Here is a 27,607-nt window from a genome sequence, read left to right as displayed (position 1 = left end):
GAACTATAACTCAAGAGTTTCCTTTCTGCACATATTCAGTGAGAGCAGAGTGCTACTTGCAACCCACCTGTTAGTTTCTTCTCCGGCTCCTTTAGGCATTGGATTTCGAGTCTAAGAGACTTTTCTCTGTGTATCGGCTGCCAAATACCAAGACTAATATGTATATACCGAGTTAATTTTCTGTCTCCTCAGGTATAAAGTCAGCATAATTATAATGGCTTATTGATGAGGAAATTAAATAATTTCTGCAAGGCCTTTTAGTCCTTAATAATAACCTCAGAAAGCTTATTCGCTTAAAATAATACTTTTGTTGGACTGGGGATTTAGCTCAGATGGCATTATGCACGTCTTGCTTCTTGAAGCTATAGGTTTGACTCCTGGCACAGTATAAACCCTGCTTGGGGTCACAGACCAAGAACTGTAACCCCAGTTCTTGAGAAGTGAAAACAGGAGTATTAGAAGTTCAAAGTCATCTTCAGCTATACTGAGTTTGAGACCAGCCTTAGATGCATAAAATTTGGTCTCAAAAGTAAAATAAAATAGTGCTTTTGTTAATATTAATAAAATAAAAGCAATAACATGTTAATAGAAGCAAATAGATTCATATTCCTATGGACCATGGTGATGATTTTAATAGTAGATATAGTGTACATAGTGACAAAAGGTCTAAGCTTTCTTCTTTTTTTCCGTTTGCCTATGAAAATTCAGTGTTATGTCTTTCTAGTCACATGTTTGTCTCATGTTATGGGGCCACTAACTTCACATGCATTCTAAACATGGAAAGGTTAACAGTGAAACTAACTCAGCCCACCCCATGAGAGCCATGATTTCCAAGTTTTATCCATATTGGTTGATATCCTACAACTAGCTTCAAATTAGCCGGGGACAAAGAAAGTATAGTAGAAATTAGGAAATTCCGCAGTTCAGAGTGCTGTAGTTCAGAGTAGTTCTTAAAAGGTCTGGGAAATGCTTATCCACACATCATCGGCCAGTGGGTCTTTGACTCTGGGTCTGTTTGTACGTTCTCCGTCAAGGAGTTCATCCTCCTTGTTTGAACCCTCAGTCTCATCTCTCTCCCACTTCCCAAGCCCATCTTGTGGCTTTCCCTCCTTTCCTGTTTGTTGTATCTAATAGCCTAATGTCTCTAATGGCATCAATGTAGATAACTCTTAAATTAAATACTACCGATATTGGTGTCTTAGGGATGCCAAATTAAAATACCCTAAATTAGGATGTCTTAAAACAACAACAACAAAAAATGTATTCCCTCAATGCTCTGGAGTTTAGATCTCTGAAATTGGGGTGCCACTCATGTCAATTATAGTCCTCATTTCTGCAACTGGTATTTATAACTACCTCCTTCTGCTACCCACTCTGTACTTCCTTCACCCTCAGCAAGCACCTCAGTAGGTCTGGGTTCTTTTCCTGGAAGGGAGACCCATGCCTTCATTCCTGAAGGGTCTGTGCCCTTTGTCATCCTGCCTGGATTGAGCTGTAGTAGTTTTCTGTTGACTTTAATCACAGGACATAACACCAGGAGACGCTCTAATGGAACGCTTGCATTTGAGATACAATCTTGCTTACTTCATTGTGGAGAAGAAATTCATATTTCCCCTCAGTAACCTGGATCAATCACCCCTCCTAATACTGGGACTCCTTTCTTAGCCTGTTAGCTTAAGAGCCTCAGAAGCTCAAAGTAGCCAGGGGGACGTCCAAGCTTACAGGTTAGTGGAATGTCTGTTGTGTTTCCTAGCGGGAGTGCTCCTCACACTGGAACCAAAACTTCTAGGCACCCAAAACTTAAGGCAATAGAGAAAGGAAGCAAAACTTTTCCTACTGGATTACTAGGGGTGACAGTGAGTGGAACCATCCCTTTTCCATTCCTAAATTCCCAAACCCACGAATCCTGGCTATGGGAGAAGCAGTAGTATATATGCTGATTCAATGTTTATACTGCCTTCTGGAGAACCCTGCCCCAGCCCTCCAGGCTACTATCACCAAGTGGTAATCATAACTATGTCTTTGAGAGGCTATTCCATTCTTCTAACAGGCCAGCTGCTCCAGGGTGCAGGAAAACATGGCAAGAACCGTGGATTTCATGAGCATGAGCCCACTGTTGGGTTCTGACTATGAAATGAGTTCCTTGGTCAAAAGTAATACTGTGTGGAACACCATGATGATTGATAGGGCATTTTGTAAGTCCATAAATAATGGTTTGGGCATAAGTACTCATGATGGGAAAAAATTCATAACCAGTTAAGTACATATTTTAGTAAGGACAAAGTGTTGCCTTTTCCACAAAGGAAGTGGTCCAATACAGCCAACCTGCCACCAGGTTGCTGGCTGGTCATGCCTTGGAATGGTGCTATATCTGGAGCTCAGTGTTAGTCTCTGCTATTGGCAGGTTTTGAGCTCAGCAGCAGCTGCAGATAGGTCAGCGTTGGTGAGTGGAATCCATGATGTCCTGCCCATGCATAATCGCCATCTCTGCCACCATGGCCACTTTGTCCATGGGCCCATTGGGCAACGACAAAGATGGCTGGGAGAAAAGGCTGACTGTCCACAAAACGGGTCATACTATCTATTTGATTGTTAAACTCCTCTACTCAAGTCACCTTTTGATGAGCATTTACATGGGACACAAGTATTTTCCCATTCATTGGCTACAGCCCATGAAAACAATCACAGCCCAGTAAACAACCATACATCTAGCAATTTCTCCTTCCAAGCAAATTGTGTGACTATGTCTACTGTCCAAAGTTCTACTCACTGTGAAAATTTCCCTTTACCAATATCTTTCAGTCTTGTCCCAGTAAGGAGTCTGCAGATGATGGTAGAGCCTTGCTCCAAAATTTCAAAGTTTCCTCTGTTATTCATCCATAGGGGCCTGCCAAAACCTCCAAACAATATTGCTCTCTGTCAATGACACCTCAAATACCATCAGGTCTGCTGGATCATATGGTCCAGGTGGTAGAGCAGCCTGCAAAGTATCCTGGACCTGATGGAGAGCCTTCTCGTATTTGAGGCCGCACTCAAAGCTAGAAGCATTCCAATTCAATGATATATGGGCTGGAGAACATACCCAAGTAGGATATGCTGTCTCTGGAATCCATACAGACCCACTAAATGCTGCCTTTTTTTTCCTTTGGTAGAGGAAGGGGCCAGGTACAAAAACTTCTCCTTCACCTTAAAAGGAATATCTTTGTATATCCTACACCACTAGACTCCTAGAAATTTTACTGAAGTCGAAGGCCCTCAAATTTTGTTGAAAGTATTTCCCATATTCTGATGCACACAAATCTAAAGTACTTGTTACCCTCTGCTCACGTGATCCAATCAGCACAATGTCATCAATATAGCGGAGCAGTGTGGTATTTTGTGAAAGAGATAAATGACTGAGATTCCTTCAAATTAAGTTATGACACAGGGCTGGAGACTGGATATATTCTTGAGATAAAACTGTAAAGGTATGCTGCTGGCCTTGCCAACTGAAAGCAAATTTCTTCTGGTGGTCCTTATGAACAGGTACCAAGAAAAGGACATTTTCTAGATCAATAGCTGCATACCATGTACCAAGAGATGGGTCAATCTGCTCAAGTAAGGATTGACCAGAGTCACTACTTCATTAAATTTGTGATCGTCATTCTTCTTGATCCACCTCTCGTCTGCACTGGCCAGATGGGAGAGTTAAAGAGAGATGAGGTGGGACCCACCACCCCAGTAATCTATCAAGTCCTGGATAGTGGCACTAATTTCTGAAATACCTCCAGGGATATATGTTTTGGATTCACTCTTTCTCCTGACAAAGGCAACTCCATAGGCTTCCATTTAGCCTTTCCAACCATAATAGCCCTCACACCACAGGTCAGGGAACCAATGAGGGAATTGTGCCAACTTCTAAGTAGGTCTATCCCAATTATAAAATCTGGAACTGGGGAAATAACCACAGAACAAGTTCAAAGATCCACTGGATCCACTGTGAGTCTTCTATCAGTCAAAACTCTGTTAATCACCTGACCTCCATAAACTCCTGCTTTAAGTGAAGGGCCACAATGTTTCTTGGCATCTCCAAGAATCAGCATCAATTCAGAACCAGTATCCACTAGACGCCCCCCCCAAAAGTCTGATTGTTTCCTTTCACCCAGTGTACAGTTACCCTTGTAAAGGGCATTAGATCCCTCTGTGGAAGATCTGAAACAAGGCCAATAGTAAAACTCTTAGGTATTTTTCTAAGTCCTTCTTCAGGGAAATCTGACTGTCCCTTGATTCAAGAGGTTCTGGGTCTACAAACTGGATCAAGTCTGTAAAACAGTTCACAAGTCGAGGTTCCCTTTGGCCAGGATCCAGTGTAGCCTTTCTTTCCTTTGTTTGAGAGGTTTTCTGCTTATATGGATCAAACAAGAAAAATGCAGTAGGCATATTTTCTGTTTCACACCTGGAAACACCATGACTAATTAGCCAGTACCAAAGGTCCATATGAGTCATGCCACCATAAAAGTCACTTTGCCTATGCTGCCCATTATGATAAGTATGATCACCTTGCCCTTGGCAATTCAATACTGCCACCTGGCTCCTGATACTCTGGGACCCAGTTAAACCCATCACATTTAATTCATTCAAATGAGGAGCAGCTTCTCTAACTCTAAGGTCTGGCATTAGGAGAAGCATGAGGACAAAGTTCTTCCAAGTACTGGTGCCCCTCTCACCATTTTGGAATTAGTTAAGGGCATGTCTTTGGGGCCTTCCCATGTGGAGGATTAGGTTTTATATAGCATATCCACTCTAGCATTGCAATTTCCCTCAGCCATAAAAATCCCTTCATCATCCCCAAACCAAGAAATATCAGGTAATTCGAGCTCCTTTTCAATAGACCACCTTTGACAAGTGCTTCAGCCAACCAATAAAACAAACTTTTTCTTTGTTGTTTGTTTCTTCCAGACAAGGTTTCTCTGTGTATCCCTGGCTCTCCTGGAACTTGCTTTGTAGAACAGGCTGGCCTCAAACTCAGAGATCTGACTGCTTCTGCACCCTGAGTTCTGGGATTAAAGGCATGTACCACCACGAGAGGCTCTATCAATCAAATAATCTTTTAACACTATGTTTAACTTTGTAAACTTCCATATTAAGCCTAGAATCTCCAGTCCATGAGTCCATATTAATAAACTCAATGTAATCTACATAAGATGAATTGCTACATGGTCTTATTAATAAAAAACCCAGAGCCAGATATTGGGGTAAAAACTGAAAGATCAGGGAAGCAGAAAGAATCCAGCCACATTCTTACTGCTAGAAATCCTCAGCCAAAGAGAGACCTAATTTCTGTATACTCACACCTATATGCCTTTCTGCCCTTCCCCTCTTACTGCCTCTCTCTGCCCAGCTATATCACTTCCTCTTTCTGCCTAGCTCTATCACTTCCTGTCCGTCTGTACAGACCTACAGACCTCTATGACTAGTGCTGGGATTAAAAGTGTATGCCACCATGTCTGGCTCTGTTCCCAGTGTGGCCTTGGACTCACGGAGATCCGGAGGGATCTCTGCCTCCTGAATGCTAGGATTAAAGGCATGTGCTACCATTGCCTGACCTCTATGTTTAATATAGTGGCTGGCTTTTTCCTCTGCTCCTCAGATAAACTTTACTGGGGTGCACAAATAAAATATCACAACAAATCTCTAGCATGAATCTTAAAAGGTCTTATTAATAAAAACAAACCCTGGGCTAGGTATTGGGGTGAACACTGGAAGATCAGAGAGACAGAACACAAGCCACAGCTAACCTCACCTGGCCAACTTCTCGGCTGATCTTGTCTCCTCAAACTAGAAGCCTCTGTGTCCTCATCTGAATGGATCTCAGCTGGACTGCTGCTCAAAAGCTTAACCTAGTTCCTGGTCCTCATGCATTATATACCTTTCTGCTTCCTGCCACCACTTCCTGGGATTAAAGACGTGTGTCATCTGGCTGTTTCCAGTGTGGCTTTGAACTCACAGAGATCCAGGCAGATCTCTGCCTCTGGAATGCTAGGATTAAAGGCGTGTGTGCCACCATTTTCTGGCCTCTATATCTAGTGACTGTTCTGTTCTCTGACCCCAGATAAGTTTATTAGGGTGCACAATATATTGGGGAACACAATATCACCACACAAATCTAGTTGTTTTGTTTTATTTTTTTTTTTTTACATTTCACATACCAACCACAGATCCCCTTCTCAACCCTCTCCCTACCTCCCCTCTCATCTTCCCTCCCATCTTCCCTCCCCCCATTCCCTCCTTCAACAGGGCAAGTTCTCCCTTATTGGGGGGACAGCTAAGCCTGATACATTTAGTTGAGGTGGGGACCAAGCCCCCAAGGATCCTAAGAGGGATGTATGGATCACCTTGGGACAGGGAAACAGAGGGGATTCCAATGAGTAAACTTGGGATGGGGGGAGGGGCAATAGAGGGTAGGGAATGGGGCCTGAGAACATGAAGGAGGGAGATGGTCGAGCTGGGGGAGGGATAGAGTGGGAGAGCAATGAAAGAGATATCTTGATAGAGGGAGACATTATGGGGTAAGGGAGAAACATGGTGCGAGGGAAATTCCCAGGGATCCACAAGGATGACCCCAGATTAGACTACTAACAATCTGGTTTTATATCCCTTCCATCATTATCCTGCATCTTTAAAACCCATTCCCACACATATCCTCCAGATTTCTGCTTGAATTAATTAGCAAATTCTTTAAGCTCTTTAGCAAGTATAGCATATATCCTCATGGACTAAACCTTCAATCTCCTCCCTAGGTGTCTGCTTAGTCTTAAATCTGCTTATAGGTCTAGAGGTGACTATTAGAGGTTCCAGAGGGACATTAGTATTATCCTACTTGGCATTCCTTTGGGGAATTTACTACTGGTTTGGCAGACAACGAGAGATTCATTTTCTCAAGTGGTGGGGGTTAGAAAACATCTTCTGCTAAGAATGGAGAGGTTACTTGCTCAGATGAGGCAAACCCCTAAGAATCCAAGGGGCCAAGGTCAACAGCCTAACTAGGGGCCTCCTGCACATTTCTATCCCAAATTACTGTATTCCATTCCTTACTGATCAGTGCCCTTGCTTTAACCACTGAAAACCTCTAGGGATATGATTTGAGTTTTGATTGTAATTCAGCCAATCGTATAATGAGGGCTTCTGTTTGGTTCTCTGCAACTTACAGCTCTGTGGCTGCTGGAGAGAAGACGCTAGTCCAGGGCACACTTAGAAAACTTTAAACTGTTCATATGCATCTGGAGCTGATGAATTGTTTCACTGACTTTATTTTTGTTCCTTTGCCATTTGTATCCCAAGATACTAGAAGTTGGTTAATTTTATCACAGTGCTTATTCTTTACCTTTGCCACTATATTCCAAGATACTAGAAGTTGGTTAATTGTACTTCCAAACTCGTTATTTTTTGTTCTCCATTTATCTGGAAATGCTAAAAGCAACCAGACAGCACCATTATTTACTTTATTTTTCACAAATTCTCAAAAAATTTTATGTGCAGAATCACTAAATTCTTTAGTTCACGTAGCAAGCTTTTCAAATATTTCTAAACATGGGCTTTTGGTGTTTTCTATACAACCAGGGAAGTTTTCAGTTACTGTGGGTGTAGGCGAATGGCCAAGCCTACTCCAGACACTTAACAGATTCTTCTTTACAATTCTTTTTTCCTAGAACCACTTTTGGTAGCACAATCTGTATTAATCAGGGTTCTATAGAGGAAAATAACTGATATAATAATATACTATATATATTTCATTGTATATTCATATATATATGAATGTGTGTGTGTGTGTGTGTGTGTGTGTGTGTGTGTGTGTGTGTGTGTCATGATTTATTACAGTGGCTTGTAGTCTGTGGTCCAGCTAGTCCAACAAGGTCTATTTACCAATGGACAGTCCAAGAATCCAGTAATTAGTTGTTCAGTCAACGAGACTGGATGACTCAATTGGTCTTCAGTACATACCGGAATCCTGAAGATGTAGGATCTAATGCCAGTGAAGGAATGAACTTGCCAAGGTGACTGAGGGCACACAAGCAAAGAGCCAAAGCTCCTTAATCCTTGTCCTTTATATATGCTTCCAACAGAAGGCATGGCCCAGATTTGAGGTGGATCTTCCCACCTCTAAAGATCAAGATTTAGGATGGATGGTCCCACCTCAAATGATTCCATCAAGAAAATTCCCTCACAGATGTTTTAGTTGATTCCAGACATAGCCAAGTGACAACCTGGAACAACTATCACAATTGATGTGATTTTTCCTGTAGCTGCACAACTCCAGTCTCTGCTGCTGTTACCCTAGTGTTCTCCTCTCTGATTGAACGTGTCAACATTTCCTTCTCTATAGACTATCAGTTACAATAGATTAGCACCCAGACTAATGGCCTCCTCATTTTCCCTCACTTATAAACACAAAGGCTAAATCCAAACAAGGCCATGTCCTTGAGGACCTGGATATGAAGACTTCAAAGTATCTTTGAGAGGACATAGTTCTATCTATGACCAATTCTGAAACCAAATTTTAGTTAAATTATCTTGTCTGGTAGACTGATTCTTTCAGATCAGAATCTGTGGTGACATTTCCGAACTATTCATGTTTGTGGTTCTCTATTGCCTTCATTCATTTGACAGATTCTATCAATTCCATATTTTACTATGTAGACTTTATACTCAGGACTAGCTATTGTAATAATTTCCTAAAGGTCTGATAATCTGCCATGTTTAATTTCCATTCCGGTGGAAACCCTGTGTATGTGCATCCTAAGCGAAAGTCCTTAGTGCCTGCTCATTGCCTGGAGAATAAAACTTCAGTGCTTTCAGGCAACAGAATGACATCTGCTCTCAAAAACAAGATGTTAAGTGCTAAGTTACACATCAGTGTTTTGGCTTCTCCTCTGAGTTTTCCAAATTCACTCAACAATACCTTTCCTTATCAGTAAAAAGTCATGAAACCAGTGGCAAGAAACTTTGCCCTAAACGTAGATGCTGTTTGACTCCCAAGCTACTCAACTGTGGAACACAGAACCACTTGGTGGCTCATTTTCCATTATAATCACTTTCTTCACACAAAACTGTAAACATTTTAAGGCTAAGGATTTGTTACTCTACTCCTACATGTGTCCTTATTTTTGGTAAGCATTTCATAGACAATTACTGGTTTTGGCATTAAGCTTGTTTTCAAGAAAATGTTAGTGGGAGATTAAACAGGTGTTATTGAAATTAAAATTTGAATGACCATATGGGCTATCACAACTAGTTTAAAATGACATGCTTGAATACTGGTAAGCTGCAATAAAGTAGAAAATTTTAAAGATAAAATTAAAAACAATCATAGATAATCATTAGTTCTTTACTTGTTAAATGTTTGTTTTTCCGTAGAGCCTCCATGGGGCTGGACTAGGCCCTCTGCATAGGTGAGACAGTTATGTAGCTTGATCTGCTTAAGGGGCCCCCTGGCAGTGGGACCAGAATCTATCCCTAGGACATGAATGGGCTTTTTGGAGCCTGCTGCCTATGGTGGGACACCTTACACAGCCTTGGTGCAGGGGGAGGGACTTGGACCTGCCTAAACTGAGTGCATCAGGCTCTGCTGACTCCCCATGGGAGGCCTTGACTTGGAGGATGTGGGAATGGGGGTTTAGATGGAGAATAAGGCTAGGGGGTGGGAGGATGGAAGGGAGGGGACCTGTGGTTAGTATGTTAAATGAATAGAAAATTTCTTTTAAAAAAATTTAAAATTTTTAAAAAAAATTTATTTTTCCTAGTGGGTGCCTACTGTGTTAAATTATAAAAATACAGCATGTGTACACTCATTCTCAATTACCTGTGGAGAAGCTTAGAATTTGAGTACAAATATATATAAAATGTAGTAAAATATGTGCATATGTACAGATGTGTATGTGTGGGTTATATACAAAGGGAATGAAGGAAGTTTGAGTTTGTTTCTTTTTTAGGAAAAACAGATATATTTATCTTCTTTGCAAACTCAATGCACTTGCTCTGCACCACTCTGAAATACATGGAAATAAAATTTTTTAAAAGTAAAATCAGATCAAAATTGCTCTGATAATAGTATTGCAAATTTTGAGGGAACAGACTCGTGAGATTTAAATTCTATTTGTTCCCTCATGTAGGGAAACTATACAAAAACTTTATTGTGATTTAAAAAAAATCCCTTTCAAGTTGAAAATGTCCCACATTCACGAATAAAATGAATATAAGCGTGTGATTCCTTTGTAATGAGCCAAGCCAAACTCTTAAAGCACAGTAAGGACATATTTTAGACGGTATAATTCAGGATAGAATTTCAGAGATATTATCAAAAGTGAAAATGATTACAATCTACTATACAGAGATTATATATATACAGAATATACAGAGAATATATATATATCAGCCATGCAAATGTGAGGATTGCATCCCATTTTACAGCAAGGAAAGATCGTGTGAGGCTGGCAGGTTTCTCACCCACATTGTAAACTCTTTGTTTTCTTTTATATTATCACTGGGCTTAGACACAGGAAGAGACAAACACCATAGTTGGCTCCACAGTTAGTAAATGACAGCGTGTTTTGCTAAGGGATAACATGGATACACGAAAATATGAAAAAGAACTCAGCATAACACACAGATGAAAAGTCGAACAATCCAGTAAGGCTAAACGTAACTATATGATGGGTATTTTTATAGGAAAATGAAGGGAGCCTTCGATGGGTGTCTTAGGGTTACTATCACAGTAATAAGACAAAATGACCAAAAGCAACTTGGGGAGGAAAGAGTTTATTTCAGCTTACAACTCTCATCATGTTCCATCACTGAGGGAAGTTAAAGTAGAAACTCAAAGCAGGAACCTGGAGGCAGGAACTGAAGCAGAAGACACGAAGGAATGCTGCTTACTAACTTTCTCTCATGACTTGCTCAGCCTGCTCTCATACAAGTCAGGACCACTTGGCATGGCTGGCACAGCCCACAGTGAGCCTGCTCCTCCCATATCAATCATTTATCAAGAAAATACCCCACAGGACTTTCTCAGAGGCAATCTGATCAAGATACTTACTCCCAGAAAACTCTAGCTTCTATCAAATAAACAAAACATCAACCAGGACCATGAGGGAGAGCAAAGGATGTGACATTAACTAGACAGGACCTCATGGGTTCCCAAAGAAAGGGAAGGGCACACCGAGTATGTTTGGAGGTGGAAAGGACTTGACTAGAGGCAAGCAGATGAGAACTGGCATTTTTTTCCATTGACAGTAAAACAATGTGGGACTCCATTCAGCTTAAAAGTACTTTCCAAGCAAGTAGATTGTTGAAGCTTTGAAAATACACTAAATCTTTTTATAAAAGTGGTACTTTCAAACCTTCAAAGAAAAGGCTTCTATAACATATACTTCTAATTTCCCGGTCACCCACAAAATTGCCAGCTTCCCTTCTCTCCATGGAGAGGAGCCAAACACATCAAATTTGTGAGAGTCAATGGAAGAAGTAGAAGGACACTTGCACAGCTATCTCTTCTCAAAGATTCTGAAATTGTTAGAACTGTGTGGAAATATGTAAGGAAGAGGGCAACTAAGAGGTGCCCTCCTGAGGAAAAAAAGTTTCATTTTCACCTGTAACCCACATTTCTAACAGCAGCAAACCAATTGTGTGAGCCTAACAGCATGATAGATTTTCAGTTACAGTAGTCTATGCCCATCAGTCAAGGAGAGTTTCCTCTCTGCCAGACAGGATCTTCCAATGTAGGTTAGCTAGAAAGTGATAATAATGAGTCCATCTTGCCATGGTTAAAAATAAACTCTAGGAACTTAGAACTTCATACAGTTTGCTGGATATATATATATATATATATATATATATATATATATATATATATATATATATAATTGAGTTAAACAAGCCATCCCTCAGGTCAAAACCCAATAATGTTGTGAAGGCACAAGAAGTAACAATATATAGGAACATATAGAAAGTGTTGATCATTAGGAATATATGAGGTAACAAATTCTTCTTCAAAGGAATTGGTAACACCAAATTCACTATGATTTAAGATTCAGTCTAAGAGGGATAATGGATGTGAGGCATATGTTGTCTACCTTGAGGTAAATCCTGTGAAAGACCCCCAGTACCACATGCATGTTCATTTGTATTCTACTGTATGTGGCCAATTTTCATCATATTTTGAATATATAAAAATTTAAAAAAATATATCAAACAGTGAGCACAGTGTTTAAATAACTTTGCTATTTGACAAAATGTCTGCAATTATAAAGGTTTCATTATATAAGCAACCTAATAAAGCCAAGAAAATATGACTGTGGTTCTTTTGCTTAGACAATGAAACATAGTACAGAATAATAAAATTACTTTTAAGAAAAGATAATTTTAATAGTTTAATGTTTCTCTTTCTTGTATCACAAAACAAATTTATAACATTGCCTTGTAAATATGATCTTTTTCTCACTAAAAATAGATACCTTATGGAAAGTATTGCTTTTGAGGCAGGATCTCTCACTAGCTTGGAGCACACCAATTTTACTATTTAGCCTAGCTGACCAGTCAACTCCAGGAATTCTCCTCTCTGTCTCCTTACCCCTAGGGAAGCTCATGCCACTACGCTGGGCTTGTCTAAGTGTGTAGCTAGAGTTTTCCTGCCTGGCCCACAGTCAGGACAAATCTCTGTCACCCACCAGTCCCACAGCCACTCAGACCCAACCAAGTAAACACAGAGACTTATATTGCTTACAAACTGTATGGCCATGCCAGGCCTCTTGCTAACTGTTCTTATATCTTAAATTAATCCATTTCTATAAATCTATACCTTGCCACATGGCTCATGGCTTACCGGAGTCTTCACATGCTGCTTGTCATGGCGGCAGCTGGCAGTGTCTCCCTCCGCCTTCCTGTTCTCTCCTTTCTCCTCTCTGTTAGTCTCGCCTATACTTCCTGCCTGGCCACTGGCCAATCAGTGTTTTATTTATTGACCAATCAGAGCAATTTGACACACAGACCATCCCACAGCATACATGGATTCTGAAGGTTGAACTTTGATCCTCATACTTTACCCAAGGAGCTATCATCCCATCCCAGGAAAAGTCTTCCTTTTTGACAGTTCCATAAATATATACAACATATTATGATTATATTCCTTCTGAATTCCTAAAAATCTCTATCTATTGCAAACTCTCTTTGGGACAAAATTAAACACAGTCTTTATAATACAACATTGACTTAAGAGCTGAAAGATGTATTATGTAGGAAACTGATTTATAACGTAGAATAAATTATTCACATTAGGAATTATTGTATTTCTTTATAATAATTAATGAATTTATTCTCTAATGAATTTTAACCAAAAAAAACTTAGATTTTTAGCTATACTCTATCTTCAAGTTTAATTGGATAAAGTCTCTTAAATGTTTGTCTTTACAAACTTCATATGACTCAAAACACTTAGGAACATACTTATACAAAGCCATTCATGCCTTCCCAAGAATGATATTCTTCAGACAGTGGCATCCAGGTCTGCACAGGCATAATTTCACATAGATGATTTCACGATGTGCATGTGTGTATCTGGGTACACTCAACTCTTCATATGTAATTAGGAAGTTACCATCAGTGGTAGAGTATGGACCATACGTATATGTCTGAATCAATTAGCTTGAGACCAGCAGTTCATTCATACTATGAGCATAGTTGGAGTTAGCTCGGGCTACACGGGCTATTGTCATCCCAGCACACCTCTGGGGTCTTGGGGATGGTGGTAGAAGTTATCTACATAGTCATCTGGGTTGAAAGAATGAAAACAATTGCAGAGGCTCCATATATATCTTGAAGATGGGTTGAGCTTGCCACATTTTCACCCAGGTCACAAAGATTAAAGAATAATCACTTTAAAAAAGCAGACACCTGAGCCAGCAGAAATTTTTTTAAATTACATGTTTCAGGGTTCTAAAGGAGTCTGGGTCTACTTGGTGCCTTGTATGACAGACAGGTAGATCTCAGAAAGAGGCAGCATGATGCCTGAGCAGTACCCTGCTGTGGGTGGAAGTGGATAGAGGAATGCGCTGGGGGTGAGCAAAGCAAGGGGAGGGGGAAGTGTCTTGTGGGCTTGGATGTGCTCCTGGAGCTTTGACTGATCTGAGATATGAGACTCTAAGTAACAGTTAATGGCAGAGTCTATAGCTTTTTTTTTTTTCCTAGTGAGGACTTCTAATGAGCCATTCATTTCCATGGAAAATGGCCTAAGGTCAGTCATCCTATGGTTTTCTTTTCCATCATCTCTCACGTATTCTAACAAATACTTAGTCCTTACTAAGTGTCAAGTGTTGCCTGAGGCCTAAGCAACACACCAAAGAACAGCACAGACTCTGCACCTCACGAACCTCCGGAAGGTGATGGAAAAGATACGTGATGCACTAACTGCTGTGGTTAAACACCCGGCAAGAAGCACCTTGAAGGAGGAAGAGTTCACCTTGGCTTCCAGTTCAAGGGGATGCCGTCCGTTAGGGTGGAGAACGCATGGGCCCAAGAGCTTGGTGGCTGTGCACATTGACTGTGCTGTGAGAAAGCAGAGAGATGACAGGAAGTGGGACCAGGTTATAAAACTCAAGGCCTGCTCCCAGCAACCCACTACTTCCATGGAATCTCACCTCCTAAAGCTTCCAGGACCTTCCAAAACAGTGCCTGCAACTGGAGACCAAATGTCTACAGAGGACACTTCCCATTCAAACCAAGACACACACACACACACACACACACACACACACACACACACACACACACACACACACATACACATAGGTAGTAACAGATGCTATAAGGCAAAACTGGTAAATAAAAACTGAGAAGGGAAATGGTGTGAAGTTTATGCAGGTATGAAAGGGCAGAGACAACATTTTGGATAGAGTATCTTATAACGAGTACTCTAAACGAAGTGATGCTTGTTGGCACCGATAGAAGAAAAAGCAAGTAGAAAGTCCTAAGGCGTCCATTATCTTGCCATTCTAAGACACTATAATATACCCAGTGTCCACAAGAAGACTGGGAAAGATCACAGCAAAGGGTAAACCCAGTGAGAAGATCAATGGGAGAATGAAAGCACTGAAATAGGCCTGTGATTGATATAATTATATATATAATAGAAGTATGTTTAGGCCACTGTATAAAAATTGAAATAAAATTCCACAGAGTGACCAGTTTAGTAGCTATGAAAATAATTTAACTGAGAGAAACAAAGCAATAACAACAAAACATGTGTTAGGTAAAAGTAATAGGCCGGGAGGTGGTGGCCTTTAATCCCAGCACTCGGGAGGCAGAGCCAGGCAAATCTCTGTGAGTTTGAGGCCAGCCTGGTCTACAGAGTGAGATCCAGGACAGGCACCAAAACTACACAGAGAAACCCTGTATCGAAAACAACAATAACAACAACCAAGCAATAGAGCAAGGGAAATGGTGAATTTAAAATTCTCTTTCTTGGAATATCTTGGGGTGTACTCCAAAAGCACACATAAGAAAGAGAGAAAGCAAGAGATACTTGTGATGAAGATAAACTGACTACTGATCTTAGTTACTAAGCTGAACACAATGTGAGGAGGAGTTGGGAGAACACCATTATTTCTCTGTTGAATATTCTTAAGTTAGATATCTGCCATATGACCAAGTAGGGATGCTGAGTAGGTTGGTAGATATACCAATCTTAACTTGGGAGATAAACATTACTTGAGCTAGAGCTTACAACTATATACAATATACAACAATATCAGTATTTAGATATTGCTCAGAATCATGACATTTAAAAAATTATTCAGGTTTTTAAGTTAATAGTCACTTGGAATTAATAGAAAAAAAAAACAGTAGAAATTTTCTTCTGGATTTTATAGGAACAATGACTCAGAATACCAGCATGAGTCACAGTGCTATGCAGCCTCTGGCTAATCCACCTTCAATTCTGAGGCTGCTCAGAGACAGAATGTGCTGATTAGAAACATGAAAGCAAGTGAGAGTAGAATATAGAAGCTGAGCTTACTCTGTACCTGAGGCAGAAGCAGCTAAAGGTGACCACCATTGCTTATTGGGATGTTGATTCTGTATTGTATCCTTAGACTTCAACCTGTGAAGACAACTGTTTTATAATTGATTTTACTAATCCATCAGATCCTATTCTGTTTACATACCTTTTAGTCTTTTATATTATCCTAATTCACATGTCTTTTAACATATAAGCCACTTTGATCTTCCATAGAATACAAATCATAAATATAAACACTCGGTAATGAAGCAAGTTGAGTCAGCTAATAGGAAAATTTAACTTTAACATCACAGAGCAATAGGCCAGTGAGATTCATTTTCCTGTGCAATCAAGCAAGCGAGCTAACACCAAAAGGATGGAGAGTTTATATTTTAAATGGGTCAATGTCAATGCTGGGCTGTAGTCCTCATCGGTTCTTCCCCTTTCATGCCAAGTCATACCAGCAAACAATACTTTCTCTGGCTCCTGTGTGCTGCCCACTCTGATTTTGTCATTTAAGTGGTGTGATGGTGAGTGCTAGGCTTCAGTTTGAGTGAGTTTGAGGATATCCAAATAGCTAGTGGGAACGCTTTGTTTCCGGGTATGTCTATAAGGGTATCCCCTGAACACATTAACACTTCATCAGTATAATGAAGAACCAAACAGAACAAAAAAGCTGAGAACAAGTTCTTGCTTCTAAAGCCACATTGGTCTTCTCTTGCCCTTAGTCTCAGACATCTTGAGTCTCCAGCTTTCCAATTCTAAAATGTAAATCAGAATGGCCAGCTGCTCTGGTCCCAGCTCTAGGTCTTTTCACTCAGTGATAAATGACAGCACCGGATTTCTTTGTTCCTCAACATTCATTATCCATGCAAATAATAGATGAAGGGAATTCTTGGTCTCCATGATTGTGTGAGCCAATTCCTATAACAACTACTAATTGTTTCCCTGGAGAACTCTTTGTAAGTATACTGTCTTGACTCGGCTCCTGTATGTTGATGACAGAATTCCTCCAGAAAAAGCTTCTGTGTAACAAGTTACACTTCAGGGGCCAGGCCACCATTTTTCTGCTTTCTGCCACTGCCCAGGGCAGCATTGCAGCCCTAGGTTTCTGTGCACCCTGCAGTTCTGCTTCCTGGATAATAGTAAGATTTTCAAAGCATAGAACTATTCCTCCATTTAAAAGATGATGAGTTTTCATAGAATGAATGAAATTTTCTTGGTGTGATGATACACAGTTGCAATCCTAACGCTCAGGAGGTAGACAGGAAATGGGTCCAGAGAGAACATAGACTACATAGAGAAATCCTGTCTCAAAAAAACATACATACATACATACATTAAATGTTTGTATATATAAATATGTATCATTTGTATGAAACATGCAAAAATTAATCCCTTAAAAATTCAGAGACACTGTCCTAACATGTAGAAGGACAGCAATCTCATCATCAATTTTTGTTGCTTTATACTCATATCTGACACTATTCTCCATTCATTATAGATAATCGATAAGTGGACAGCATGACATCATAGAGTCAGAGCCTAGTAGTTCAAAGTACAGACTTGGGTGTCAGATCACCAGGGGCAATGGGAGCTTGGCCCTTCACTAGCTATGTGACCTCAGCATGTTACCTAACAGCTCAATAAATCAATGTGCCAGTCTGTAGGAGCAAATGGGGCTTTGCCTCTGAAGATTTTTGCAAGGTTCAATAAGCTGTTGCACAGATAAAAGGATATAGGAAGCCCTCAATATGTTTAGATATTAATAATGAATTATTTAGTCATTCAGAATCTTGTGTGGATGGCAAACGAAATCCCCAGTCTCCTCCATTATCCACCCATTAAAGCTGGTGCACATGAGGGCCTGCCAACTATTTTTATTCTTCTCTTCTGTTTTCCTCTTTTCTGAATTCTGTGACCAAGAGAGGCAGCGCTGAAATGAGAGAAGCTGCATTCAATGAATTGTGAACTTCATGCCCCCAACTCCCCAACTGGGGGGTTATTGTCTGTCTTTTGTAGCTTTGTGCTTTCTATTCAGGTTTCCAGGTTCCCAAGTCATCAATTTTGCAAGAGGAAGCCAGGATCAAAAGATGCACTAAATTCACTGCAACAGACCAAAGCCAGATGAGTTTGCCTTAGAATACATGCAAATTCGTTAATCTGTTTATTACTTACTTTAAATAAAGTCAAGACTACTCAAAAGACAAAGAAATCAGCTGGGTTTCAATGTTAGAAAAATCTATACTATAAAGCAGGTTACAGATAGAAAATTTTACCTCCTATCTTTTCTTTTGTTCTGTCTTTTGAAGAGATGAACTCAACACTGAGCATAAGATTTATTTAGACTCATCGTTCATAAGATTTAGACAGATTAGTGTGATACACCCATTGCTACGAGAAGGATAAGCCAGAGACATATATTTGGTTCTGCAGCAAATATACTACCCCCTTCATATGCATGTATGTACAGAGACTTTCATATCCTCTGCCTTATTTTTATTGGGGGAGTGCTGGACGAGTGTTTTATAATTGGATTATCTGAACCACTTATGGCAGCGAGTTCAGGTAACTTTTTGGTTTATTCACTCTACTAATCTCTCATTCCTATTTCATTCAAATGACATTGAACTTGTGGCTTCAAACATCTCCTGTTTCTCTGTTAAAAAATAAAAATCATTGGGTCAACATACATTTATTTTTTCTGATCTTCCCTCTAACATTGGGGTTGGAGAGAGATCTTGCTTTTATCCCCCACACAGTGACCATTAGATAGTTCCAGACAGATAGCCATTCAAAACTAATTTCCCAGTCACTTTGAAAGCAAGAAGCATCACATCCATTCTTTTTCTGCATTTGGGTTATAGAGGTCCCCAGCAATTGATTAAATGAAGTTGCAAATCCCTCCTACTAATTACCAAGGGTCAGGACTGTAAAACACAGATATTTTCGCAGCAATAGTTTCCAGCACATCTTCCCATCAGCACTTTTCTACCAGCATTGAAGAGATAGATGCTGCCCATATAGGAGCATAAAGCCAAAGTCTGCCAGGAAACATCTAACTGATGAAAAAGTGCGAACAATCATGATGTCGTCTCTCGCTGTGCACTAACTCTGTTTCCCTGTAAAAGGTCAAATGTCTCACACAACTAACAGCGATCTCATCAGTCCATAAAATGCCCAACTTGAGCATCAGACATTTCCAAATTGCTGGAGATCTTAGGTTCTCTTCTAATTTTGTTTTCAACTTCATTTGCTTTGCAAGATAAATGTTCACAATGCAGTAATTGTAAAAATGTTAAATTACTGCAAAATGATATGGACATTTTCCAAGGGAAGGAATTTATTTAAAACTATATCAAACTTGGGAAGTAAATGAGAGAATATGTAAGTATTATCACATATGTAAAGTTAAAGGCTTTGAAAATGAATGTATCAGAGTAGGTGTACAAACAGACATCCCATTTGTTCATCTCACCAGGTGTGATTCTCATGCTCAGAATTCACCACCTAACATGACAGATTTCATATGAAAATGAATTTAATACTTGAGATATGTAGATATTTACAGATATTACAAATTTCTCCAAATTCTCATATTTTGAGCCACGAATATATAATAAATTCTGAAATAACCTTATTTTTCAAAAAGAAGATGAAGTAAAAATAGGAAAAAATTAAACGCTTAACCTATGGTGTAATTGCTTCATTGAATATTAGTTTAAAAATAATTCCTTATCTCAATATCCACCTCAGAAGAATCACAAAGATAAAATTAAAGAGAAATTCACAGCCCAGAGAGTTTTACATGGTTCATTTCTTAATTGTGTTTCTGTGTATTCATTGTGTACTGGCTGGTATGTGCAACTTGACACAAGCTAGAGTTCTCAGAGAGGAAGGAGCCTCAGTTGAGGAAATGCCTCCACGAGATCCAACTATAAGGCATTTTCTCCTGTAGTTATCAATGGGGGGAGGGCCCAGCCCACGGTGGGAGGTGCCATCCCTGGGCTGGTGGTCCTGGGTTCTATCTATAAAAAAGCAGGCTAAACAAGCCAGTGAAAGCAAGCCAGTAACCAGCACCCTTCCATGGCCTCTGCATTAGCTCCTGCCTTCAGGATCCTGCCCTGTTCATGTTTCCTGACTTCCTTTAATAACGAACAGCAATACGGAAATATAAGTCAAATAAATCCTTTTCTCCCCAACTTGCTTTTTCGTTATGGTATTTCGTTGCAGCAATAGAAATCCTAAGTAAGACACTTTACCACCATTCCAAACATCAAACTTTTCGTGCACAAACCTGTGGAAATGTATTCTTTCTAGTATATTTCCCAGTTTAATACTACTGCTAATAATAATAATAATAATAATATGCTTAGTTTTTCATTAATATTTTGTGGGAATAGGACATAAATCCAAGGCTTTGAATGTGCTAGGCTAACACTTTAACAGTGAGATATACACCCTAGTCCTGCTCGTTAATCCTACAACACTTATGACATAAATAAAAAATTTTAATAATTAGTAATGTAATGCCAATAGTAAGACTAAACATCCAGAGATATGTACAGTTGCAGGTATCAAACAGAATGCTATGCAGAAGGAAAGCCATGTGGTAACTGACATGTCATTGATTCTTAGTAGCCTCTTGTCAGAGTAATGAGCCAGGTCAATTGCAAAATTCTCTGCCCTCTATCAATATTTGAGAATAAACCAAACTTTTTAAAACATATTAGCTCCAAAGAGGAGCAATGTGATACAAAACAACTAGGTTTGGGTATGATATGCATGCTTTCTGACAGCGGTGTCTCTCACAGCCATGCAATAGTGGGCCTATTACTAAACCTGAACACAGATCAGGGTGTCACCTAAAGTTCGTTCTGATGAAACAGAAATACCATAAAAATAAAGAAATCCTAATATTTTATGAGGTTAAGGGGGAAGAAAATCAATCTCCTTAACATTTGAAGAATGTTTATAAAAGTCTTGAGAAAGAATAGTATGACCAAAAATAGAGAAAGAATTGAGGCCCAGTGGTTAAGAGTGTGTACTGCTCTTATAGAAGCCCCCGGTTCAGTTCCCAGCACATATATCAGACCACTCACAACCGCCTGTAACTCCAGTTCCAGGGTTTCTGATTCCCTCTTCCCCTCTATGGCTTCTGCATGCTTACGATGCACATATACTCATGCTGGCACACATACACTTAAAGCACTAAAGTTTCTTTTTTATTTTTAATAGGAAAAGATGACAAAGGAAAATAATACACTCGATTAAAGTGCAAAAATCTATCTTCACTTTTATCGGTTACCAAAAATATATACAATTCTTGAATCAAGCTATTGAATACACACTATTAGTCTTTATTAAAAACAATTTAGGGATATTTAAGAATCAGAGAAACTTTTGACAAATGAAATGGATATCCAACTGTCTATGGAATAAGATCCTGATTTTATTGCGGGGAAAAAAAAAAAATCTATGTCTAAGTAGAGTAAGAAGTTACCAAGAATGTTTATCTCTATGTTGTAGAATTGGACATAACTTGAGTTTATTTTTAAACTTTCTTTAAAAAAATAAAAACCCTTAAACCAAGAAAAACTTCTTTCAAAAATACTCTGAAATTTTCTATAATTTCAAGGACGAGAAACATTTAAAAAGCACTAGACTTGGTTCAACTATGAATAAACTAAATGGTCTGGTGAGAGTTCTAACCTCATTGCATCTCAGGTAGTTTGTCCATTTAAAAAAAAAAAAAACTGAACCAGATAATCTCAAGGGTCACTTTAACTTCTGTAATTATGTGATTCCAGATAGGTGTTTAACAGGGCTACTTTCAAAGAAAACAAAGACTGCAGTATTAGAGAGAAGACTGATCCCATTTACATTAAACCTATCAGACAGTTTTAGCTAAACATAAACCAATGCTACTACGTATCTGTCTATAAGAATGTTTTCAAAACCATTTGAAGGTAACGTTGGACAGTTATTTCCCATAGACTTACACATAACAGCATCTACAGAGCTACACAGAGCTGGAGGCACAGACATGTCTTGCCTCCTAACTTCCTGTACCCCTTCGCTCCCTCTGTGATGCTCTCCTGGGCTGCCCTTGTCTCTTGGTAGAATCTCATCAAGTGTGCCCTGCCTTTCATTGAGGCATTTTCAAAATGAGTTCATCAGAAACACTTTTTTTTTATGATTTTGGAGCCTCTTCCAGCAATAACTTCGCAGTCGCCGTAATTAAGAAATATATTAAGCCTTCTGTCAATTAACTGATGTGAAAAACCTGACCGTCCAGAGAAGCATGGATTTCCCCAGCTGTGCCTTATCAGAGAATAGCTTGTTCTGAAGAGGTGCAATGCAGATGCCAGAGCTTTAGAAGTGCCAGGAAAATTAGCCCATGCCCCTGGAATGAGCTCGGCCAGTGAGGGTGCTGCTCTGACTGCTCAGAATTGCATGGAAATCTTTAACTGGCAGGATGAAGAGTTGCAAAATCTTTCATTGTGTCTTATTTTATTGCCTTATGACAGTTCTCCAAGGAGCAGGCCAACAAGACAAATGCAGAAGAGGGGCCTTGGAGGCAGAAGGCATTTACTTCTTCAGAACCATCTTGTGCTTTACAGAAGGTTTTATGACACATGAGAACTTCAGGCCAAAGCAAAGGCTGAGACAGGAAAGCCCGGACTTTGCTTCCTTCCTTCCTTATGTTTTCAACTGGCTTGTTCTTGGTGTCTACTGTAAATTATCCCACTGCATCTCAAGCTGTCTTCAGTTGTCTTTGTCACCCAGTTCACCATGACAGATTTTTTTAAAAAATAAAATAGAGTGAAAATAAACTACTATTAAAACAAACAAAAGACAAACAAAAACAAACCCACATTTATTATTTGATTCAACAAACAAAGTCACTGTCGTCAACTGGGTGTCATAGTTTCTTACTATTTTTAACTCTGAACCTCTGGACATGTATTGTTGTAGACTAATAAGGCATAACTCACAGACAAGCATTTTCCACAGTAGTTGTTGGTTTACATACCTCCAGCAGACTGGAGGTTCCTTAAGAATCATTAGCACTCAGTACTTGGAGGTGTTCTGTAAGTGTTTATGGAGAGATTGGGTGAATAAGTAGGACACAAAGGAAAAAATAAGCCTTTGGGAGGTTAACACCTATCTACCAGCTCAAAGATAAGGACAAAGCAGCTTTCTCACACTTGGAAGCGACTTCCATCATCAGTATTTGGGTCAACATCTAGAATAGCATGCAATCTCTCCAGTTTTCCATGATAATGAGCACAGAGACATGTTACAGCATAAAAAGCAATGTTACTGGGGGGTGCTGTCTAGATCAGGTGTTTTTCAAAAAAAAGGAAGAAGTATACAGAGTTTACAAAGTAACAAGGAACTGTATTCAGAAATAAAACTATTGTACAGGTCAGACACACTGAAAGGGAACAGAGGGCTCCTTCACTTGGAGGACCCAAGAACATCAGATATAATAGGGGGCTTCAAGAGGAAGAGGAGTAAGTTGCTTAGGAATAGGGTATGAGTGGTTTTTTGTTTGTTTTGATTGACAGGTTTGGGTTATGGAAGTCTTTTTTTACTATCTATACATGTCATATCTCTAACAAAGTCATACCTCCTAACAGTGCTAATTGGCTCTGTTGAAGTGGGTATGGCCTTGTTGGAGGAAGTATGTCACTGTGGGGGCGGGCTTTGAGGATTCTTTTGCTCAGGATAGCAACCCCCCACCCCAGTGTCTCAATTGACTTCTTGTTGCCTGCAAGATTTAGCACTCTCAGCTTCAACCTCACATCAGCCTACATGCCACCGTGCTCCCCGCCATGATGATGATGAACTGAACCTCTGAAACTGTAAGTGAGCCACCCCAATTAAATGTTTCACGTTATAAGAGTTGCAGTGGTCATGGTGTCTCTTCACAGCAATAAAAATTCTAAGACATTGCTATACACATATACACATAATTGAAAATAAACTAAATGGTTTAAAAAACTCGAGAGCCGGAGTTCAGGACACCTGCTGCAAGATATCTTCTAGACATCACAGGGAAGTTGCTGCACCCATGAAATCTGAACAATATGGCTGCAGAAACAAGCCCTGTGTAATAACAACAACAGGTGACATGGATCAGGAAATTTTTTCGTGGCAATAAATATCTTCTGAGAAAGGCAGAATCAGTTTTCTCCAGGGATAAGCTTCACGCTTCCTGGTAGACCATCCATTCCCAAGTGGTCAGTCTGTAATACATCTATCTACATGTGAGCAGCACTAAATGAACTCAGCAAATTGTGTGTGTGTGTGTGCGCGTGTGTGCGCCTGTGTGTGTGTGTGTGTGTGTGTGTGTGTGTGTGTGTGTGTGTGTGTGTTGTGTAACAATAATCAAAGAGGACTAGATCATGATTTGAGAAGGTATGGTGGGAGACAGGGGAGAAAGGTTGGAGATTATGGTTGGAAATTATGTAAATGGAGAGCCCTTGTATGAAATTATTGAAAGTTATTTAAAAATTAAGTAAAAATAAAAAAAAGAGAGGAAGTTATAAAATTTCAAAACAAAGCTTTGGCTTCGTCTCATGTTTCAAATTCACAAAATCACTGGGGTCCTGCGCTTTCTATATTTCTCTGTTTTTATCTCTGGGTTTATTGAAGATCTTAATTTCTTTTTTTTTTTTGAATCATTAATTACTTCCTCAAGTTCTGATCATAGCACTAATAAAAGAAAGTTAAGTGTACAAATGCCTTGGATTTTTATGGCGCCAAATTGCCGTAGATAATACATTTTCAGAACAAAAATAAATGTCTCACAACTTCTGTTAGGACACAAACAGATGCATACTAATGGAGGCATTCTCTGTTGCTTTCTTACCTGGTAGCCATGTCAAGATCCTGAAGGTTTGGATCTTTCATTTCTTTACAACCTGCACTCAAGCAGTCTTTTCTTCTATTATAGTCAGTGTTCAGCATGAGTGACAGTTTTCAGAAAGATACCGGGCTTTTCGGCAGAAAGCTAAGCTAGTGCTTCTGCATATTCTGAAGCTCATTTTTTTTTCCTTTTTTAAAATTAGTTTATTCCCATTTTTTTTTCATTTTACATACCAACCCCTGTTCCACCTCCCTCCCTGTCTCGCCCCTCCCACCTCCGCCCATCCCACCCCCATTCACTCCTCATAGGCAGTAAGGCCTCACTTGGGTAGTCAACACAGGCTGGCATACCAAGTTGGGGCCGGACCAAGCCCCTTCCCCTTGCATCAAGGCTGAGTAAGGCATTGACCATAGGGAATGGGCTCTAAAAAGCCAGTTCATGTACCTGGGATAAGTCCTGGTCCCAATGCCAGGGGACCCACAAACAGACCAAGCCATGCAGCTGTCACCCTCATTCAGAAGGCCTAGTGTGGTACCATGCAGGCCCCCCAACTGTCAGTCTAGAGTCTGTGAGCTCCCACCAGCTTGTATCAGCTGTCTCTGTGGTTTTTCCCATCATGATCTTGAACCCCCTGCTCCTGAAATCTCTCCTCCTTCTCTTCAACTGAACTCCAGGAGCTCAGTCAAGAGCTTGGCTGTGGGTCTCTGCATCTGCTTCCATCAGTCACTGGATGTAGGTCCTATGATGTCAATTAGGGTAGACACCAATCTGAGTGCAAGGGAGAGTCGGTTCAGGTACCCTCTCCACCATTGCTATGAGTCTTAGCTGGGGACATCCTTGTGGGTTCCTAGGAATTTCCCTAGCACCAGATTTGTCCCTAACCACATAATGGCTCACTCTGTCAAGATATCTCTTTCATTGCTCTCCTTCTCTGTCCCTCCCCCAACTCAGCCATCTGGAACCCTCATGTTCCCACCCACCCCCATCCCCTCTCCTCTACTCCCCCCTCTCAGTTTACCCAGGAGATCTTAACCCTTTCCCCTTCCTGGGGTGATCCATGTGTGTCCCTCTTAGTGTCCTCCTCTTTACCTAGTTTCTCCGGGGTTGTGGATTGCAGCCTGGTTATCCTTTGTTTTGTGACTAATAATCACTTACGATTGAGTACATACTGTGTCTGTCTTTCTGGGTCTGGGTTACCTCACTCAGGATGATTTTTTTTCTAGTTCTATTCATTTGCCTACAAATTTAATGATGACATTGTTTTTTTAACACTGCATAATACTCCATTGTGTAAATGTACTGCATTTTCTTTATCCATTCCAGAAGCTCATTCTTAAAAGGCTAAGTGCTTGCATGAGGAAGTTTCAACAGCCTGACTAAACACTGTTAGAAATATTTAGAGCGCTAATAGTGTCCAAGCATTTTTGTATGAGAAAATTGTCCTGACCCAAAGGAAAAACAATCTTTCTGGTATCTTTAAGGCATGTAGTAATTTTACAACCTGGAGCTAAAGAAAAAAGTCAAGGGAATCAGGTTTCCACGTACACACAAAAGCTAAGAGACAGGATACTGGATTCTTTGAGGTTTAATAGGTCAAAGGGTAGGTTCAGATCCTGGAAAAAGACCTACCTTCATAGTTTAAATTGTCAAGAAGTTTTCTTTTTAAAGACATATGTCCCAAAAGAGTGGATAATTCTATTTTGTATATTATATACTTACTGTTATCTGTTTATGTTTCATACATTATACATTTTACATCTATAAGTCTTCAAAAGTAAATGTGCCAAGAAGAGGAAAATGTACCAAGAAGAGGTAGATCTGGGGCCTAGAGTCAGGAGGAACCTTTGTGTTTAAAGACTGGTCAAGCAGAGAAGGATAGCAAAGCCCTGTAGGTCAGTCAGAATCTAGTTTTATATTTTTCTTGGGAACGATAACAGGCATGAGAGGGTTAATTTTTTAATAATTCTGCTTTGCACCCTGTAACCCATCAGGTTTATTAACAAACAGAATGAACTTAACTAGCACCCCATCCAAAGTGGTGGTTCTCTCTCTCTCTCTCTCTCTCTCTCTCTCTCTCTCTCTCTCTCTCTCTCTCTCTCTCTCTCTCTTTCTCTGTGTGTGTGTGTGTGTGTATGTGTGTATGGTTGTGTGTGTGTGCATGTGTGCCAGAAACCTTATGGGTAATGGGGCTGGTGAGACATTATGGTAGCAGTAACTCAACAGCTAAGGGCACCGCTTGCTCAGGACCAAGCACTCCCATAGTGGCTCACAACCACCCATAAACCCAGGTCCATAGGAGGCACCTTTCATAGAAACTCCCTTTCATGAGCACCTTTTGTGGGCACCTTTCTTGGGCACCTTTTGTGGGCACCAGACATACATGCAGATAGAAACACCCATAAGCACAAAATAAACAAATACATTTTTATTGAATTTACTGAATTTTTAAAAATCTTATGGGTAAAGGAAGGGGATTAAAAACAAACCTTCCTATAAACACATGCATAAATATCATTATACAGGAAATGTGCCATTTTATTCTTCCATTTACACCTTTCAACTAAAAGGCAAAGGCAGTCACAGTCGACTATATGGGCCATGTCCTCCCAATTCTTCTTACAAAGGGTTGGATAAAGAAGAGAAAGCTGAGATGCTGCTGTGGGGACAGCATGGCAATTAGCCTCAGGCATTCCCAGGAATAATTT

At 39.9% G+C, this 27,607-nt stretch overlaps 1 protein-coding gene across 4 annotated transcripts in view; it reads left to right on the top strand.

Moving 5' to 3' along the window:
* The window catches only part of Nkain2 (sodium/potassium transporting ATPase interacting 2), a 1,070,529-nt gene that overhangs the window by 959,633 nt on the left and 83,289 nt on the right, over positions 1 to 27,607 (top strand). The window contains exon 5 of one of the 4 annotated variants that reach the window (XM_052751300.1): positions 22,555 to 23,984. The exons of the other annotated variants lie outside the window; for them this stretch is intronic. Within the exon in view, the coding sequence (XP_052607260.1) occupies positions 22,555 to 22,659 (105 nt within the window). The 3' untranslated portion in view covers positions 22,660 to 23,984. Of the gene's footprint in view, positions 1 to 22,554; positions 23,985 to 27,607 lie in introns of those variants that run through there. 4 annotated transcript variants of the gene reach the window in all.

The sequence above is a fragment of the Peromyscus californicus genome, unplaced genomic scaffold (assembly GCF_007827085.1).
Source record: "Peromyscus californicus insignis strain IS unplaced genomic scaffold, ASM782708v3 Scaffold_22__1_contigs__length_63687245, whole genome shotgun sequence".
Taxonomy (NCBI): domain Eukaryota; kingdom Metazoa; phylum Chordata; class Mammalia; order Rodentia; family Cricetidae; genus Peromyscus; species Peromyscus californicus.
The sequence above is the reverse complement of the archived record's forward strand: the minus strand, read 5'-3'. Positions and strand labels throughout refer to the sequence as shown.